General features: G+C 51.4%; 1 protein-coding gene across 6 annotated transcripts in view; it reads left to right on the plus strand.

The window, feature by feature from the left end:
* DGKG (diacylglycerol kinase gamma) overlaps nucleotides 1-20553 on the plus strand; it is a 184938-nt gene that overhangs the window by 162174 nt on the left and 2211 nt on the right. For all 6 annotated transcript variants that reach the window (XM_045029040.1, XM_045029038.1, XM_045029039.1 and 3 more), the window contains 2 exons: nucleotides 14105-14225; nucleotides 17141-17201. In XM_045029040.1, coding sequence (XP_044884975.1) covers nucleotides 14105-14225; nucleotides 17141-17201 — 182 coding nt within the window. The remainder of the gene's footprint in view (nucleotides 1-14104; nucleotides 14226-17140; nucleotides 17202-20553) is intronic.

Raw genomic sequence — 20553 nt, forward strand, 5'->3', positions numbered from 1 at the left:
TGAAAGGCTGCCATAAGAAAGATGGAGAAAAGTTGTTCTCTCTTGCCACAGAGGGTAGGACAAGAGGCAATGAGGTCAAACTACAGCACAGCAGCTTTAAATCTCAGGGAAAACTTCCTAACTGTAAGAACAGTAGGACAATGGAACAAACTGCCTAGGGGAAGTCATGGAAGCTCCTTCACTGGAGGTTTTCAAAAGGAGGCTGAATAGCCATCTGTCTTGGATGGTTTAGACCAGTGATGGGCAACCTGCAGCCCATCAGGCCACATGCGGCCCATCAAGGTAATCTGATTGCGGGCCACAAGACATTTTGCTGACATTGACAGTCCGTGGGGCCTGGCCCCCCGCAGCTCCCAGTGGCCGTGGTTCACTGTTGCCACCAATGGGCGCTGCGAGAAGCAGTGGCCAGCACGTCCTTGCAGACCGTCGCTTCCCGCAGCACCCATTGGCTGGGAATGGCGAACTGCAGCCACTGGGAGCTGCGGGGGGCCGTGCCTGCGGATGATCAACATCAGCAAAATGTCTCATTGCTCGCAATCAGATTACCCTGATGGGCCACATGGGGCCCGCGGGCCACAGGTTGCCCATCACGAGTTTAGACACAACAAATCCTGCGTCTTGGCAGGGGGTTAGACTAACTGACGCTTGCGGTCTCTTCTCACCCTGTGGTTCTATGAGTCTGTGCAGTTTCAGGGATCTTCCTCGAAAGCATCTGTTACTGGCCTCTGTCCCCAGGCTACCTGTCCGACCGCCTGCTGTGGAGGAGGATTGTGTGCTGGTGTTCCTGAGTGACCAGATTTGTTAAAGAAAATGATGTGGAATGTGTGTGGGGCAGCAGCTGCCAGGGCAGGCAGCATGATGGGACTCCATTTCAGCCATTGCCTCTCTCTGCTCACAGCCCCCCTGTGGATTCGGGGCTCGGAGCTGGCTGCTGAGCTTCCAGGAACTAACTGGCTGGGTTTGGGCCAAGCTGAGGGGAAGCAGAACCCTGCAGAGAGATCATTGCTGTTGATGGGTGCATACACAGCGTGAACAAAATGACAGCTGTGAGCCAGGAGAGCTCAGGTCGCTCTGCCTTTCCTGTTTTTCTGCTCCCCGAGGCCCAGTTGGGACCATTGCAGCTCACTGACTGGGAGTGGAAATCGATTCGGCCCCTGCTTCTGTCTGGGGGTTGGCCTTGAACTTTCCCTGTGAAACATGGGGGAAGCCTTCTCCAGTACATGGGGAGGGGCTGAGTCTCGGACAGCACCACCGCTGGCTGGGGTGAGCATTGCCTTCCTGACACCATTCGCTGGCATGAGCGTGCGGAATCTGGATCATTTGCGTACGTGCCTGGATGGCCTCCAGAGGCTTTTGACAAACATCAGTAACAAATTCAGAAGGCACTCAGGGGAACAGTGATTATTTGGCCCCGTTTCCGGGAATACAAGAAGTTTTTAAAAGCTCCAGGATTAGCTGGTTGGGCTAATGAGTCCCTGACTGCCCTGCTCTCCCATGGCTCTCCTCAGCAGCAATAAGTCTTGCCATTTTCATAGTCACATAGTTAGTGTGACTCTATGCTGGAGTAAACATGGAGCCTGCCTTTGTTCATCACTCATCCCACACCACCAGTGGGGCCCAGATGGGTTCACTTGCACCTGCAGAGTTGGTGGCTTTTCTTAATTTGACCAGGTCAGAGGCAGATGGGAACTGAGGCTTGGAAAAGCTTTGAAACTATTGGGATCTAATAGGGTCTTTGTTAGTGTTGTGTCATAGAAGCAGCTAGTGTCTCATCAGGGGCGGCTCTAGATATTTCGCCGCCCCAAGCCGGGCGGCATGCCGCGGGAGGCACTCTGCCGGTCGCTGGTCCCATGCGGCCACAGCGGACCCTCCGCAGGCACGCCTGCGGGAGGTCCACCGGAGCCGCCTGCCGCCCTCCCGGCGACCGGCAGAGCGCCCCCTGCGGCATGCCGCCCCAAGCACGCGCTTGGCGTGCTGGGGTCTTGAGCCGCCTCTGTGTCTCATTGACTGAGTGTGAGGCTGGGAGCCCCCAAGTTCTAGTTCAACCCAGCCACTGGCTTGTTGTTTGCCTTTGAGCAAGATTCTTGAATGGGTCGGTCTACCAGTGTGTAAAAGGGACAATATCCGTCCTCTAGGTCTATCTCGCAAGGGGGTTGTAAGCAGGGCCGGCTCCAGGGGTTTTGCCACCCCAAGCAGTAAAAAAAAAAAAAATACAAAAAAAAAAAAACCACAATCGCGATCAGCTCTACCGCTGCCGCTTCAGTCTTCGGCAGCAATTCGGCAGCTGGTCCTTCGCTCTGAGAGGGACTGAGGAACCTGCCGCCGAATTGCCGGACGTGCCGCCCCTCTCCATTGGCTGCCCCAAGCACCTGCTTGCTGGGCTGGTGCCTGGAGCTGGCCCTGGTTGTAAGGGTTAATTATTCATTTTGCAGAGCGCTTGGATAATGCTCTGTAAATAAGGATTGTTCCAGGCACTGGGTCATTCAGTGAACCCTGTCTACTGACAGTCTTCTCTAACTTACTGCATTTTACAATATGAGAGCGCATTTCCAATCACGGTTTGAAGACCCTGCCGCAGAACTTCCGCACTGACTCTCCAAACCATGGCAGAGCTCCTCTGTTCAAACTGCCAACCAGTCTACTTCCAATGCAGCTGCCCCTAGCTGCAGGGCAAAAGGTTCCCCCAAGCACAATTTCTTGATTGAGATTAGTGCTAGCTATGTATGCGAGAGCCCCTCCCATGCTGTGTGCACCCGGGATAACTCTTAGGAACGATAGTCTGTATGTATCAGACTAACAACTTGGCATGGTTTGTAAGAACATGGGCTGGGGCTGTCGCTCCAAGTCACTGGCCCCAGGTCTGCCCCGGGGCTGAGCCCATGGGGCTTGGGGGTTGCTTGACATAAAACAAAACAAACAGGGAGCCATTTCACTCTGCTTGGATGTGCCACACTTGAAAGGAACATCTGCCTTTGGGACAATAGATGAGGCAATGTTACGATTGCCAGTAATCTCGAAGTGCTGTAAATAATAAAGCAAGTGCAGAGTTATTAAGCCCAGCCCAGCCACGATGTGGCGGTCACCTGCAATAGCCTTTATGTTTCTTCCTTTTGCAGGAAGTCTCACCTCTGCTAGCTTTCATAAAGGCGTTGATTGGAGAAGTGGGTGAGAGCCCCTGCAGAGGTAAAGCTGAGGACCATCAATGGCTATTAGCCAGGATGGGCAGGGATGGTGTTTGCCAGAAGCTGGGAGTGGTGACCGGGGATAGATCACTCGATAATTGCCTGCTATGTTCATTCCCTCTGAAGCACCTGGCATTGGCCACTGTCAGAAGACAGGACACTGGGCTAGATGGACCTTTGGTCTGACCCAGTATGGCCATTCTTATGTTATGTTCTAGGTTTGTTTTCCATTATGAGCCCAATAGTGCCCTCTCCTTTATAGTCCTCAAAAGGTGCTTGCCATGAATGGGCTGTGGTGAGTGGAGGGAATTGTTTTAACTAATTGAGAAGATTCAAGGAAGCCAGTTTTGCGCAAGGGGATCCAGACAACATAGATGTTAATCATGTTGAAATCCCTGTGGGGGAAGGATGGGGGGAGGGTGTTGGTTTTGTCAGTGCTAGTTGCAGAAGAGATTGTCTTATAAACTTCAGATTGGGGATCTCTGGAAGAGCTCGGTAATAGCTTCTGGCACGGGATGAACTGGGGAGGGAAAGGCCTATTTGGGAAGGGCATCTGCTGGGGAATTAGCAGCATCACGCGGCCAGTTGGCTGGTGGAACTCAAAGCTTTCGCCGACAAAACCAGCCAGACTCTCATGTGGCCAAAGCCTTCAAGGTGGAACACAATCATCAGGGCAGTTTGCCACTCAGGGTGAGCTGGAAAAAGATTGGGAAAATCCAAGCCTGACACCCCCCAGCCAGCTTTACGCCCTGTCTTTTTGCCTGATGCAGTGCAGCCACCAGTAGCCAGAGCACCAGAGCATGAGTCTGTGCTGCTCCATAGCTCCAGGGGGAATAGGTATTTGTGGGAGGAAGGGCAGGGAAGCAGTGGCCCAACATCTACCGAGATCCCCATCACTGAGCAATTCTTAATGATTTCTAGCCCCATTTGGCCCTGGACCTGCCTGTTTAGAATCATTACAAGGAGTACATAAGAACGGCCATACTGGGTCAGATCATTGGTCCAGCTAGTCCAGTATCCTGTCTTCCAACTGTGGGTGGTGCCAGATGCTTCAAAAGGAGTGAACAGAACAGGGCAATTATTGAGTGATCCACTCCATGTCATCCAGTCCCAGCATCTGGCAGTCAGAGGTTTAGGGACACCCAAAGCATGGGGTTGTGTCCTTGCCCATCCTGGCTAATAGCCATTGATGGACCTATCCTCCATGAATTTATCTAGTTTTTTTTGGAACCCAATTATACTTTTGGCTTGCTGCCTATTAATTTCACTGGGTGACCCCTCGTTCTTGTGTTATGTGAATGGGGTAAATAACACTTTCTTATTCAACTTTCTCCACACCAGTCATGATTTTATAGACCTCTATCATATCCCTCCTTAGTCGTCTCTTTTCCAAGCTAAACAGTCCCAGCCTTCTTAATCTCTCCTCACATGGAACCTGTTCCACACTCCTAATAATTTTTGTTGCCCTTCTCTGTACTTTTTCAAATTCTAATATATTTTTTTTGAGATGGGCGACCAAAACTGCACACAGTGTTTCAAGGTGTAGACGTACCATGGATTTATATAGTGGCTTTTTGATATTTTCTGTTTTATTATCCAGGGCCGCCCAGAGGATTCCGGGGGCCCGGGGTCTTCGGCGGCGGGGGGCCCTTCCGTTCCGGGACCCGCCGCCGAAGTGCCCCGAAGACCCGCGGCGGGAGCCCCCCGCCGCCGAATTACCGCCGAAGCGGGACCCGCCGCCGAAGTGCAGCCTGGTCTTCGGCGGTAATTCGGCGGGGGGGGGGTCCCCGCCGCGGGTCGGGGTCCCCGCCGTGGGTCTTCGGGGCACTTCGGCGGCGGGTCCCGGAACGGAAGGGGCCCCCGCCGCCGAAGACCAGGCTGCGCTTCGGCGGCGGGTCCCGCGTCCCCCCCGCCCCGGCCCCAGCCTCTTACCCCCGGCTCCCTCCTCACCCGGAGTCTCAGCGCCTCGCCGGAACAGCCGCAGCGTGTGGCCGGCGGGGCCTGAGCCCTGCCCCGCTCAGAGCCGCGTGGTGAGGGGCGGGGCTGCGAGCTCCACGCCGAGCGGAGGGAGCCTGAGCTCAGCCTGGAGCTCCCAGCCCTGCCCCCTCACCACGCGGCTCTGAGCGGGGCGGGGCTCAGGGGCCCCAGCGGAGACTCGGCGCTTGATGCGCTGAGGCTCCAGGAGAGGGGCGGAGGCGGGAGCCTCCGCTGTTCTCTTGGGGGCCCTGGCAGAGCCCGGGGCCCGGGGCAAATTGCCCCCTTTGCCCCCCCCTCTGGGCGGCCCTGTTATTATCTATCCCTTTCCTAATGATTCCCAACATTCTGTTCACGTTTTTGACTGCCGTTGCACATTGAGCAGATGTTTTCAGAGAACTATCCACAATGACTCCAAGATCTTTCTCTTGAGTGGTAACAGCTAATTTAGACCCCATCATTTTGTGCGTATAGTTGGGATTATGTTTTCCAAAGTACACTGCTTTGCATTTATCAACTTTGAATTTCATCTCCCATTTTGTTGGCCAGTCACCCAGTTTTGTGAGATCCCTTTTTTACTTTTCGCAGTCTGCATTGGACTTAACTATCTTAAGTAGTTTTGTATCATCTACAGACTTTGCCATCTCACTGTTTACCCCTTATTCTAGATCTTTTATGAATATATTGTTGAACAGCACTGGTTCCAGTACAGAGCCTTGGGGAACCCTGCTATATACCCCTCTCCACTGTGAAAACTGACCATTTATTCCTACCCTTTGTCTCTTATCTTTAACCAATTACTGATCCATACTGGTCCATCTGTTTGTCAGAGATCTAAGGTATTTTTCTTCAATAAGCTTGTAAAATGTTGAGAATTTCTGTCCCAGTAGGAGGGAGGGATTATTGAACATGGGAACTTTGTTAGAGCAGTAAATGAGAGGACCTAATGTATCTGCTTGTCTAGGCCAGTCTCTGATTGGGAATTCTATCACCTAGAATGTCATGCTGGATTAGATGCTCTGAGTTGTGATAAGTCTTTTCTTTTCTTTTAAATGTTGATTTGTGGCATTGGCCTCTCAGTATCTAGATGGGTGATGCTGCAGGTAATATCTGACTCGACTGAACTGTAATCATTTGACTGTAACCATTTGTGAGTTTAAATGGCAAGCCTTCGAAGAAGAGATGGTCAAAACTCTAAATTTCTGTTTTGTGGGATATTTTGACATTTTGAAATTTGTTTTCATTCCCAAATTGGAATACAGACAAATATTTTCAAATTTCCCTGGAAATCAAAATGCCAGAAGTTATTGCTTTGAAATTTTTCATTTTGGAATTTTGAAATTTTGTTTCCATTTTTAATTTCTGTTTTTTTCATTTTTATATTATTTTTATTATTTAATGATATGACAGGTGGTAGTAGTGCATAACATGACATTAGACGAGCAAGTATTTTCAATCTCCTAGCAAAATGATTCCAGGCTAACACAAGGATACTGAAAACAGCTGCTCCACGAATTAGTACTCTAGGTGCTTATCTTATTTTGTTTCAAAGTGTCAAAATATTTCATTATAACACAAACAGGAAATGAAAATATGATCTCGAGAATAAGACAAACAGTAGTAAGTAGCAGCTGCTCTTACTGATTTAAAAAAGAGAAATAGAATATTTCAACTATTATATTCTATCTTTATGACACCTCAGTACTAGTTGTACAGAATATGACATAGTAGGACATTCTTTACATCAGTGGTTCTCAATCAGGGGTACGTGTACCCTGAGGAGTATTTAGAGGTCTTCCAGAGGGTAAAATCAATTCATCTAGATATTTACCTAGTTTTACAACAGGCTACAGAAAAAGCACAAGTGAAATCAGTACAAACTAAAATTTCATGCAGACAATGACTTGTTTATATTGCTCTATATACCATACACTGAAATGTAAGTACAATATTTATATTCCAGTTGATTTATTTTATAATTATGTGGTAAAAATGAGAAAGTCAGCCATTTTTCAGTAACTGTGTGCTGTGGCACTTTTGTATTTTTATGTCTGATTTTGTAAGCAAGTAGTTTTTAAATGAGGTGAAACTTTGGGTATGCGAGTCAAATCAGACTCCTGAAAGGGGTACAGTAGTCCAGAAAGGTTGAGAGCCACTGCTTTACATGATGCAACATGTCATTATGTAAAAATAATAAAAAATACAAAAAGTGAAAAATTCATAAAATAAAATCGTGAATGAAATATCAACATTTTCCTTAAAAAAAATTTCCCAAAAAATTGTTTAAAAATATGTTCTCAGGAAAATTCATTGAAATTGGTACAATTTCATGACAAATTTCTGTTTAGTAAAAATGCCACATTCTGACACAGAGGTGTTTTGACAAAAAAATCTGAGCAGTTCTACTTCTAAGTGACATTCCCTGGGCCCAGGACCGGCTCTACGGTTTTCGCTGCCCCAAGCAGCGCACCGAATTGCCACCGTGGGCAGCGGGGGCAGTCCATGTGCCCTTAGGGCAGCAGGTGCGTTTCTGTGGCGGCAGCAATTCGGCGGCAGCTTCTACGTTTAGCTGAAGCCGCCGCGGACAGCTATAGAAGCTGCTGCCAAATTGCCGCCACCACGGAAACGCACGTGCCACCCTAAGGGCACACGGACTGCCCCCGCCATCCGCGGCGGCAATTTGGCGCGCTGCTTGGGGGCAAAACAACAGGGACTGCTGCCCCTTGAAGATTGCCGCCCCAAGCACCAGCTTCGAATGCTGGTGCCTGGAGCTGGCCCTACTTGGGCCCTTGCAAGGTTTGAAAGTGTCAACAGGACAATCGTACAGTGCCCTCCACTACCTTGGTAATGGAGTATTTCATCCAGTTTGGAGTTTTTTTATTGAAATATTTACTTTCTATTCTTTTTCTTAATTATAGTAGAGAGCCAAGGTGATGTACCTCACCCAGTGCACTAGATGCCCCAACAACAACTATGTGGGTGAAACAAATCACTTTGTCCTTGAAGGAACTCACACAGGAAAATGATAAAAGACACAAACCTCACATCACCTGTGGGGGTGGACTTCTCACAAAGCGATATCTGACCTGTCAGTCCTTGTCCTCAAAGGAAACCTGCACAACACCTTCAAAAGACGAGCCTGAGCGCTTAATTTCATAACTCTGCTAGACCCTAAAAATCATTGTCTTAATAAAGAGACTGGATTTATGGCTTGTTTCAACAGTCTGTAACCCACTAACCTCCTTTTTTTTGTTCTATGATTGGAGGGGTGTTAACTGGCCACTTCACCTTGAATGGTCTCTTACAATATGTGTTAATGGCTTATGCTAAACAATCTGTTCCACCTTGTATGTAGCTGTGACACTCTGTGTACCTTTTCCAGAGCTCTGTGTAGCTTAAAAACTTGTCTCTTTCCCCAACAGAAGTTGGTCCTATAAAAGATCTTACCTCACCCACCTGTCTTTCTAATACCCTAATGATAGTGTCATTTTGTTAATCGGGAACATTTTGCCATTTTCAAAATGGTTTAATTTGACGTTTGAGAACAGTATATTCTGCATCGCTTGCTCCACAAGGAGAAGGCAAACGGTCTAATGAGTCCCAGCAGTGGGATGTTGTTGCATTCAGCAGAACCTCACTAATCCACACTTTGGCAACCTGCAAGGCCACGCCAGAAATGTATTTTCAAGCTCTGTGGTGGATCGAAGCTGGAATCGAGGATATTTTCTTGTGCTGGGCTGGTGCTCCCACTTGCCCCACCCCATCCTTTCTGCAAGGCCAGAGGTGATGGGTATGGCCTGCCAGGAGTGATGTGGGGAGACGCCTGGTGATTTTGGTTATGTTGGTGTTGGGTTATGTGATTTTGGTGTTATTGGTGGGTCATTTATTAAGGGATTTCCATGGGTGCTCAGAGCAGTGGACAGGTGCTTTTCTATTGTAGATTGGTAAATCTCTAAATAACTGATGTCACTCTTCCAACAGATGAACCTCTTATCAGTCCAGGAACCTAATAACACCCTAGAAAGGTGCTAGGCTGCCTACATTTGTTTGGTGATGCTGGGGCATGTCCAGTGGCAGATTAGCCACTGGGCAAATGGGGACCATGCCCAGGGGGGGCCCGGAAAAATGGTCGCTCTGGCGCCATACCCCTGCTCCACCCGGGGCTCCTGCTGGGGAGCAGGGTTGGGCACAGGGGCTTCTCCCACTTCACTTGCCTGGCGCTCCTGCCAGGGACTGGGACAAACCCCTGCGCCCTGACCCCACTCCCTGGCAGGAGCTCCAGGCAGGCGGGCGAAGCAGGGCAAGCCTCCGTGCTCGACCCCATTTCCCTGGCAGGAGAGCCAAGCCTGGGGAGGGAGGGCAGGCAAGCCCCTTTGCCCAACCCCATTTCCCCAGTAGAAGCACCTGGGTGGGAGTGGCGAGGGGGGAGTACTGCAGGCGGAAGGAGTGGGGAGGGGACCCCCACTTGCTCTGGCCCAGGGCCCCACAAAATAGCAATCTGCCTCTGCGCACATCCTTCCATCAGCATGATGGAAGCCATGGCTGCCCATCCTCACGGGCCCAGCTGGTGAACTTCAGGCAGATGGATCTCCTGTTGGCCAAATGCCCAAGTGGATTCTGGCTCATAAGGCTCCCACAGGACAGTGCTTCTCTGCCGTGGGAAAGCTTACATGCCAGAGGACTCCCCAGCCTGGTCCCCAGATGCAAGTTCAGAGCAGTGCCCTTAGACTCAGCTGCAGCATCTCCAACAGGAGTGGCTCCAGGCTCCAGCACGCCAAGCGCGTGCTTGGGGCGGCATGCCACGGGGGGCACTCTGCTGGTCGCCGGGTGGGCGGCAGGCAGGCCGCCTTCGGCAGCATGCCTGCAGAGGGTCCGCTGGTCCCGTGGCTTCGGTGGAGCCGCAGGACCAGCCGACCCTCCGCAGGCACGCCTGTGGGAGGTCCACCGGAGCCGCGGGACTGGCGACCGGCAGAGCACCCCCCATGGCATGCCGCCGTGCTTGGGGCGGCGAAATGTCTAGAGTCACACCTGATCTCCAACCCCATGGGACCGAACACTTATATCCACATGTCCGTCAGGCCAGCTCACAAGCAGCTCCTTCATTTCTGCCCAAGGCAGGATCATTACAAGTACAGCATGTTACTGGTCAGCTTTTCTTTTGCCCCCCCAAGCACATACCCAGTGATCATCATGGTTGCTCACCCAAACATCCCGGCACTTCACGTCTCGCCGTACCTCGTTGGTTGGCTAGGGAAGGTTCAAGTGCTACAGGAGGTGAAAACTGGCCTGCAGAAGACCTGCTCTCACCTCCAGGCTAAGGATACACCATGTGAAATCCATCTTTGCACTCGTGTCTGTTGGAGAGACCATGGAGTCGGTAATGACAAAGGTTTGCCAGCCTCGAGGAGATTAATAGACCTACTCACAACTACTCCATTAGTAGGTTCTCAGCTCCAAAACCAGGGTGGTGCCTGAGGTCACTGGCTCGATGGTGTTGTGCATCTGGATAACCCCAGCCATCTGGGTGAGAGGAAGCTGCCTCAGGAGAACAATTGAAGCAAAAGAGTGTCTGTTCCTCCTGGCGTGATGGACCAGCCCTCGGGATGTTTGCGGAGTGGTTCTCTTTGACTCACCAGTCTCCCAGGAACCAGGCCTGTAAGGCAGGAGGGGATGCACATCTGGGCCAGTGGACAACCCACAATTTGAATGCCTATTGCCTTGGGCAACATTAATGGTAAACAGTAGTAGCAGCCAGGGGGCTGGCAGAGGTCCCCAGCAGAGACAGCTGGAGCTCAGTGTGCTCCAGTCACACTCCCTATCCTGGAGCTGCAGGGAGCATGTGGTATGGGAGCAAGCTGTGCTGGGAGTGAGACGTGCCCTGCAAAGGGAGCAGAGTGGGGCTGTGAGCCCCATGGAGAGTCCCCAGCACAAGGCAGTGCAGAGCGTTCTCTAGGACTCAGGAGTTATCGTAACGACGCTACTGGATTTCTTTGACCAGCCTGTTCCTGTCGCTGTTTGTTTCTCCGTGCGGCTACAAAGATGCTTTTAAAACACAATCCGCTTTCCCAGTTGAGATGGGCCAGTGTTTTGAACAGCAACTAAAGGCACGAGGTCTTCAGGAGAACCTTGCTGAGGAGGGTTCACCAGCTTTGGTATCGTGTGGCCCGTCCCTGGGCAAGAGGAGCTCATGAGCGCCATTGGTGCAGGTGTGATTCCTGGGGGGGAAGGCGGGACACCCTGGATGTGACTGAGCTTTCAGACTGTGCATGAATGAAACGCAGACAGGGTCAGGCTGGAGAGTTCCAAATCCACTGGTTACCTCCATTCAGGGGCCTCCTGCCCCAGCCAAAGAAACAAAGTGAGAGCTTCGCAGCTTTGAACTCTTCCATTTCTGCTCCATAGCTGGACCCTGCTGCCCTAGGCAGACTGCCGTCTGCATCCTTCTCTGACCATCCTGTCCCAGCCCTATTTATAGTCAGTTATCCAGTGCGACCTTTCGGCACTAAGTTGGCTATTCAGTGAACCCACTCTTCCTGGGCACTTTGCCAATGGCTGCCCAGTATCAGAACAGCCTCTTGTAAGCAAGCAGCCTGAGAGGCTAACGCAGACCCTGCACTCCTCTGCCAGGCTTCAGCACAGGGCATGGTGCAGGCAGGGCACTTGTTGGTATGCTGGATGGTCTCCTCTTGCCCTCAGCCAGGGAGATGCCATGTAGCTGCATCCTGCATCTGTGCCTTGCCATACCACTGATATCAATATCCATCTCTACCCAACATCAAAATGTCACTGTTAATGGGGAATCATATCCAGTGGGGGTGTTTCCCCCGGGGATCTGTTCTTGCCACACTTCTGCTCAGCTTCTTGATCAATGAACTGGGAGGAAATACAAAATCACTCACTGCTGGTAAAATCTGCAGCTAACCCAAAGCTGAGCGGAGTGATAAATAATGCTAAGGGCAGTTACGCAGAGCAGGCTGGACAACTTGGTAAGCTGAGCGCAAGCCAACATGCTTTTTAATGCAGCCAAAGGCAAGGGCATATATCCAGGAACAAATAGCATAGGCCACACGTTCAGGGTGGGAGATTGTATTTTGGATAGCAGTGACTCTCACCTATCGAGGGCTCCTGGTTGCTGATTGCAGAACAGAGTCCCAGCCTTGACATCCTTTTGGTCTCCTTAGTGCATTCAGAGACCCACATAGACACAAGAGGGAAATATGCTCCCTTCTGCCTGTGGCTGGCCTGAAGACTGAGCCACACCCTATCAAACATGGACCTGGCACGGTGATCTGGCACCTGGGACCATGCTGGTTACTGGAGCTTGTAGGACTGGATCGAAGAGTGAACCACACCCCCTAAAAAAGCTCTCACTGGTACAAAATGCATCAGCCCATTAGCTTAGCAAGGCAGGTTGCTGAGAGCACATGGCTCCACTGTACCAAGATATGCTTGGGGGCCTTCAGAGAGCAAGTTACATTCCCTGATTCTCGTTGTTCGTCTTCCCCAACCCCAGCCCTTCAGCCTAAGTTAGAGCCACTTAGGGACTGCTCTAACCACTGCCAGCTGCCTGTGGTCCCTATGGGACCACGCAACATATGAGAAATGATGGAGTGCAGCTGTGCTCCACCCGCCCCCTTGCTCCCAATTAACCCCTCCCATCCTCCACACTGCGGGGAGAAGGGCAGTTGGTGCAAGAGCTGGCAACGCTACTGCCCACCTGCTGAATGTTCCCCCATGCCGGGGGAATTCCCTGCTGGCCAAATCCGGAGTGGCCAGAACCGGGGCAGAGAGGCTGGGCCATTGCATTCTGTTGGGGGAAATCTGTGTTCTCTTCCCATCTGAGGAAAGGAGCTGTCTGAGATCACTGAGCGCACCCCACAGGCTGAGGACAAGGGGTCTCCACTCCAAAGGGGGTGCTGTTATGTGGAGACGCTGATCAGAGAAGAAAGCCACAGCACTGTCTAGTCTCATCAGAAAACAAGCATTCGTCTCTTATCTCAACATTTCTCTTCTCTGCCTCCCTCTTCCCTCTCTTGGCACCTTCCTCTTAGAGCCCCTCCCTCCACTGCCAGAGCCTCTTCCCAGCAGAGCTGAACAAGAGGTGTAGGTACTTAAAGGCCATGATCAAGTCACTTCTTAACTGTATCTTTGATAAGTGAAATAAATAACCATTGGCACAGATTCCCAAGGGATGGGCCCAGACACGCTCACCCTAGCTTTGTTTGAGCTGGCTCGCTAAGAATCACAGCATGGCCCGTGGCAGCACAGGCACCGGCTTGGGCTAGGCACCCGAGTACAAACTCAGTGGGTTGGACAGGATTGTGATCAGGTGGCCATCCTGAGCCGCTGCCTGTGCTGCTGTGGGCACACTGCTATTTTTAGCATGCTAGCTCAATCAAAGCTAGCGGAGATATATTTACCCAAGCTGAAAACTCTATCTCCCCGGCCCTGCGTAGATGTACTCTCAGCGGCTCACTGTCTGGCAGGTTTTCTAGACCTCAGATCAGTCTTGTAGCTTCTACTCTGTCCCCTTTCCAGCATTTCAACATCCTTCTTGGAGAGCGGCCAGTAGAATTGGATTCCATATTTGTGCAATGGTCTCATCAACGCTGTATGCAGAGGTAGCACCACCTCGCTACCCCTCTGCGATGATTCCGTTTGCCCCAGCATCGCACTGGGAAAGCACGCTCAGCTGGTTTCTCCCACCACCCCTTAGGCTTTTTCAGAGTCACTGTGCTCCTGGATCTAGTCCTGCCTCCTGTAAGCGTGGCCAAGGCAGGAAACCAGGAGGGACTGGGGAAGAGATGATAATGAACAAGAGACAACATTTGGATGTCAACTGCCTGAGTCACCTGGCCAGGAATCTTTTCTTGTGTTTTCTTTTCTTGTGGCGCTTCTTATTGTAAACCCACCTTTCCCTTGTTTTGTCTTCCCCTCTCTCCTCCCAGACCTCAGTGACCAGCTCCTGGAAGTGGTGGGTCTTGAGGGAGCGATGGAGATGGGGCAGATCTACACCGGACTGAAGAGTGCTGGAAAGAGACTGGCCCAGTGTTCATCTGTCACCATCAGGTACTGTCCCAGCCCTCAGCCCCTGATCTGGCTCTTAATAACGCCCGCTAGAACATGGCAAATGGCTATGACTATGTGAAAGCATCCTATCAGATACATTGCTACATCCAACGCCTGTCCGAGGCTCTGCTGAGATCCAGTTACTGTCCCACCTGTCTCCCTTCACCCACTAATCCTGTAACTCCAATTCTGGCAGGTCTGCTTGTCTGGCATGATTTATTTACAATGTTGTGGTGGCCACATTGGTCCCCGGATATGAGTGAGACAAGGTAGATGCGGTAACACCTTGTATTGGACCAATTTCTGTTGGTGGAAGGGTCAAGCTTGAAAGCATGTACCTTCCACCAAGAAACTTTTATCCAATAAAAGACATTATTCCCCCACCTTGTTTCTCTCCTGAGTTATGTATGGGGCTTGTACAGCTCCGAGCACAAAGGGCTCATTGGCCATGAGTAAGGCTCCTAGGACCTATGGTGATTCAGCTACCCCGACAATATTTAGTGTAAGGCTTTGCCACCTATTGCTCAGGAGTCTATTGGCCACAGTGTTTCTCTTTATATTTGCTCAGTTCTTTTATTAGGGTGGGATGGTTTGGGTGGGGTTGGTTGGCTGGTTTGGTTGGGTAGTTGGTCAGTCAGTCATTGACAAGATCTTTCTTCTCTCCTTCATAGTAAAATAGTGCCATGTTGTAGTTCCCAGCCCTTAGATACCTCCCTAGTTTTCAGTGACTCTTCAGTGATAGTTATTAGTGGATTTGTACATTTGTTGGCTGGCTTCCTTTACAACGAGGAACCCTTCCTTGTGATCAACTCATTGTGTGAGCCAAATCCTGAAGGTCTTACTGCTTACTTGGGCAAAGCTCGCCCTGGCATCAGTGGCAGTTTGACTTACTCAGACGGAGGGAACAGGGTGGAAGGACTGCAGGATTTGGCCATGTGTGTTCAGATCTCCCCTTCCGTACTTCTGATCAATAGCTGTGGATTAGTCATTATTGAATTGGCAAAAATGTTTGGACAGATGCCACAAAACCATTTGCAGATTTCACACAAATAGTTTCAGCCGTTCACAAAATGGCTGGAGGAGGCGGTGAGGGTGTGTCCACTGCTGCCCTCCCTTCCCCTATAACTTTTCACCCAGCGGATAGGGTAGTCACCCAAGAGGTAGGTGACCCAGGTCATTATCTCCCTCCTTCCAGTCATCAGTGACATAACCTTCCAGCATCTGCCTTGAGGGAGGCACTTCAGGACAGGGGTTCCCACCCCTCAGATCTTTGACCAGTTTCCCATGCAGCCACATTAGCCTCCCCTTGTTCCTGACATTTTCAGAGGGATGACAGACTGCTGGGCCTTAATTAGGGTGTCCTGGGGTCCTTCCGCCTTCATTCTCACCCTTGGATTTTAGTACTTCATCCCTTTCCCCATCCCTTACAGACTGCAATATCAGCTGTACACCTCCACCTCGGCCAAAATGCCGCTCGGCTGTACTTTCCCACAGACTCAGATCTCAGTATCAGTCCTGATTACTCAGAACCCACACACCTTCCACTCCACTGACTCAGATCCCAGATCTGCGCTTCCCCCGGCCAGACTGTAACCCCTAATGACATACCCACATGTACAGCCCAGGGTGCCTCTCATCCATGGAACCCTCCCCCTAGAGTTTATCATCACCACGTCTCATTTTTTTTAACCTCCGTCCACTGAAGCATCAGGAATGGCCTGGCTGGATGGGAGGCTGGGGGTGGGGGGCAGCCCTCTGAGGTGGCACCAAACGTTCTCTCTCTCTGGTGCTTGGCTGCTGGGTCTTGCTCACATGCGCAGGGTCTAACTCAGGGGTTGGCAACCTTTCGGAAGTGATGTGCCGAGTCTTCACTCTGATTTAAGATTTCCCATGCCAGTCCTACATTTTAACGTTTTTAGAAGGTCTCTTTCTATAAGTCTATAATATATAACTAAACTATTGTTGTATGTAAAGTAAATAAGGTTTTTTAAATGTTTAAGAAGCTTCATTTAAAATTAAATTAAAATGCAGAGCCCCCCTGGACCGGTGGCCAGGACTTGGGCAGTGTGAATGCCACTGAAAATCAGCTCATGTGCCGCCTTCAGCACATATGCCATAGGTTGCCTACCCCTGGTCTAACTGATCGCTGTGTGGGGTTGGGAAGGAATTTTCCCCCAGGTCAGACTGGCAGGGACCTTAGTGGGAGGGGGCAATTCTCCTTCCTCTGCAGCGCATGGGTGCGGGTCACTTGTCAGGATTATCTGGGTCTCTCTCATGTAATCATTTTTCTGACACTGAGAGGGTCTTGGGCACTGATGCACTTCGGTCCCTCTTGTTCTCTGCCTGTGACGCATCCTACTGTAGTGTCCTGGCAGCTGTAATAGTTTGGTCTCATGTCAGTGGCTGGGTTTGGTGCATGGGTGCTGGGTGTTGTTGGGGGCCTGTGCTATGCAGGAGGTCAGACTGGAGGATCTGGTGGTCCCTTCTGGCCTTGAACTCTATGACTGTATCAAAGGCGTGGGCAGAGGCAGTGACAGACGCAGCAGAAGAACTAAGAGCGTTCAGCAAAGGTGCAAGGAAGGAGCGGAGAGGATACAGGGACAGGCTATTGACCTGGGAAAGGAAGTGATCAGATCCAGTGCCAGATGCAGTAGCTCATAAAACAAGGTGCAATCCTTGGCATGATGCCTCAAGCCTGGGGCATTACAGCAGTCTCCCCTGTGGATTTCATGTGCCCAGGGCTTAAAGTTCAGGGCATGTTTTCACTTAGGTCTGCTTCAGTGTATGTCCTCCGTGTCTCCTCCCACTCCTCCAGGGAAGGTCTGTGAGCTACAGGACCCCTGGTGCAGACTGCCTGGAGAAAGGCAGCCCCTCCTGTGTCCTCACTCTGTGTCTTGTTTGTTTGTGGGTTCCAGGACAACAAAGCTGTTGCCCATGCAGGTGGATGGAGAGCCCTGGATGCAGCCTCCCTGCACAGTGAGTACACAACTGGCAGCAGTGCAGACTGGATGGGGGCACACGGGCAGGGGCCCACATCAAAAGCAGCTGCTGTTGGTTGGGTGGTATTCTCAGAGAAGGGATTTGTAATGCAAAGAAAATTCCCAACATGATTCAATTACTTGACTACATCTGTCTCTTATTCCCCCTCCCCCATGACTGGGGTGGACATCACCCCATTACCACCTCCCTAAACCATTGTCTCCTGGCGATTCTCCCTTCACCCCCTGCAGAAGAGGGCTGGATACAAGCCTCTGAAGCCCAAACAGTGTGATTCTCCCCCAGTCCCTGTACCCTCAGCAAGAGCACAGCAGGTGGCCTTTTTAATTTTTTTTTTTTAAACAGTAAACATTTGACTTAAATTCACAAGCTCTTGAGTCCTGACCTCCAGCACATGTACAGCTGAAGTGCAGAGCGGGAAAGAGTGCTGATGTCTGGGCTGATCCATTAGGGCAGTGGTTCTCAGACTTTTGTACTGGTGACCCCTTTCACATACCAAGCCTCTGAGTGCAACCCCCTTATAAGTGAAAAACACTTTTAAATATATTTAACGCCATTATAAATGCTGGAGGCAAAACAGAGTTTGGGGTGGAGGCTGACAGCTCACAATCCCCCAGGTAATAACCTTGCGAACCCCCCAGTTTGAGAACCCCTGCATTAGGGTGGGTGACAGGATGCACTGGGCCCTTTGAGGCCCCCTGCTGGAGGCCTCACGGTCCTGCCACACATTGCCCCAGGAAAAGGAGCAGTGAAGATGGGTCCTCCAGGCCTGCCTAGATTGGCTGCTTCCCTGCAGCCTATCAGAGTGCAGCAAGTTCAGATAAAAGGAGCGGCAGGGCCGGAGCGGCTCAGTCACTGGTGGGGACCAGAAGGGTGAGAAAGGCTGTGAGAACAAACAGAGAACCCTGAGCTAAGGGTGAAGAGGAAGGGGCTACGTGGGAAGTGGCCCAGGAAATAGCAGCAACTATTCAAAGAGGCAGCATGTGGCTGCTAGTTGTAGGGTCCCTGGGCTGGGACCTGGATTAGAGGACAGATCCGGGTCCCCCTACCAGACACTGGGGAAGTAGCCTAAGCCCCAAGAAGGGGATAAGACTCAGTACTAAAAGCCCAAGAAAGAAGCTAGAATTTAAACAGGCCTAAAGATGGGACTGAAGACCCCAGAGGGGGCCAACCATTGTTGGACTGTGTTACCCCAGAAGGGATTCCTTCATGCGTTAGACTGTGTGTGACTTAGCCAGAGGGCTGGACTACTGAAGATGGGCCTGATGAGGTTAACAGCCAATAGGGCACCAGGAAAAGAGTGCAGGTTCACATCCAGCCAACAGAAGGTGCTCACGAGAGGTGAGCGGCCCCCCTCCTGGGGTTTCTGAAAGGCCTAGGCTAAAAAAATAACCCAGGGGCAAAAGGGGGGGCTAATTTCAGGTGCTGGCTCCCCTCTATTGGGACAGTGCAGATTAAGCCAAAGTGGCCCAGGTGACTCCCTTGGTTGGGAGCTGTACAGGGCCCAGCTCAGGTATCAGGTCCCCGTGCCTCACTGTCCAGATCCTCCTTCCCACTATTTCTAATGAAAACAAGCAGCTATAATGGGCCCGAGCCTAGGGTGGTGCATGTCTGCACAGCTCTACTGACCCAGTGGGAACAAGGCTGGGGCTCTAGCCTTGGAGTGGATGGGGGTCTTGGGGGCTCTCTCTATACAGATGAAGCCTCCGGCTTTATACTTCACCTTCCTGGCCTCCTGCCAATGCAGGCCAGCACCGCTGGTTGGCACAGCCTTAAATGAGAAGAAAGGATTTGGGAAACAATGGCTTTTAGATGCCAGCAGAAAACTCAGGTCACTTTGCATTTTGGCTCCTTTTCCATGAGTCTCTTTCTGCCTCATGGGTGCCCCACGCCTCAATATCTTCAAGGCTCTGACATCATAACCAAGATTTTTCCAGGCAAGAAATGCTTGTCACGGTGTCACCGGCTGCCTGAGCCAGCTGCAGGGTCCCCAAACCTGTTGTCCCCGGAGCAGAGTGTGCTGCCCATGCTGCCTCTGCAAGAAGTGCTGGCTCTGAAGCAGGGCCCCAGCTTCGCCCCACATTGCATAGCGCTGTTCCTGGTTGGATTCACTGGGCAGGAATGACTGCGTAGGCACAGGCTGTCTCAGCACTGCTCTGGTTTCAGCAGATCTCCCAATAAACTCTCCCCTTTGTTTTAATTCAAACAAGTCAGATTTTTCTTCCCTTCTACGCAGTCCATTCCCAGCCGAGGCAGAGTCCTACGCTGCCTGGGACCAGCCCCAAAAGTGTGGGGCACTAAGCGAGGAGGGGAGTGCTGACCCAGTGCGCCCCAAAAGCTGCCTCTGCTGGTCGGGCTCACAGGGAACTGGTTCATGGCTGCACCATCCCAGGGCGGGGTGTGGTGCACATGCCATCCAGCCACCTTGCGGTGGATCATCCCAGGACTCTGCCCCTGTTAGTGCAAGGGCTGAATGTGACCCCACAGTGAACACACATGACCCAGCTCGCCGTGCCTGAACAGGGCGATAGCACCAGCTCTCCTCTCCCCTTCCCCCCTCCCCAAACGCAATGCCTCTGCATCTAAAGTGGTGCTTGTGAGCTTCCTGGTGGGCGGCGTCAGAGCCCTGGCAACCTGCTATTTTTGTCACTGCAGCACGTTAGACTCACTGCAGTGATTGCACTTGAGAGGATGGAGATTATTAAAGCACCTTGCTGGGGACAGGGTCTCCGGGGAGAGTGGGTGTCCCTGCCCGGAGGCTCCAGAGTGCCCCGGCCCAGGATCCCAGTATGATCCAGAGTGACCCAACACCTTTGCTCCGCGGCATTGGATCCTGCTGGCGGCTCACAAAGAGACACGTCCCATGCGTGGCTTTGCCATGGGCCTGGCCTTATGCACTCGCAAAGCTAGGAAGCCCTTAATCCAGCAACTCCCATGTCCCTGACCCTCGAAGAGCAGGCTCTTGAAAGGGACGCTGCCACCCCCTGGCTGGAGGGAGAATTGCATTTAACTCTCACATCTGCTGTTTCATTATTACATCTAGACTGCAGGGATATTGGAGGGAATTTCACACTGGCTGTGGATGAGACCTGAGTGCCTCAGATCCAGATCCTCCAAGGTACCTACGTGCCTAAACCCCATTGGTTTCAGTGATCAAAATACCTTGGCGGATCTGAGCTTAGATGCCTAAGTCACTGCTGAAAATGGGACCTGGGCTCCTAAATCTCTTTGGTGCTTTTCAGAATGCTCCCCCTTGTCAAACTACTCAACACTCATGTTTTGGACTCAGCTGACTTGACCCTGACGTGGAAATGCTGCTAGACGGAGTCCT

Source organism: Mauremys mutica, chromosome 9 (assembly GCF_020497125.1).
Source record: "Mauremys mutica isolate MM-2020 ecotype Southern chromosome 9, ASM2049712v1, whole genome shotgun sequence".
Classification (NCBI taxonomy): domain Eukaryota; kingdom Metazoa; phylum Chordata; order Testudines; family Geoemydidae; genus Mauremys; species Mauremys mutica.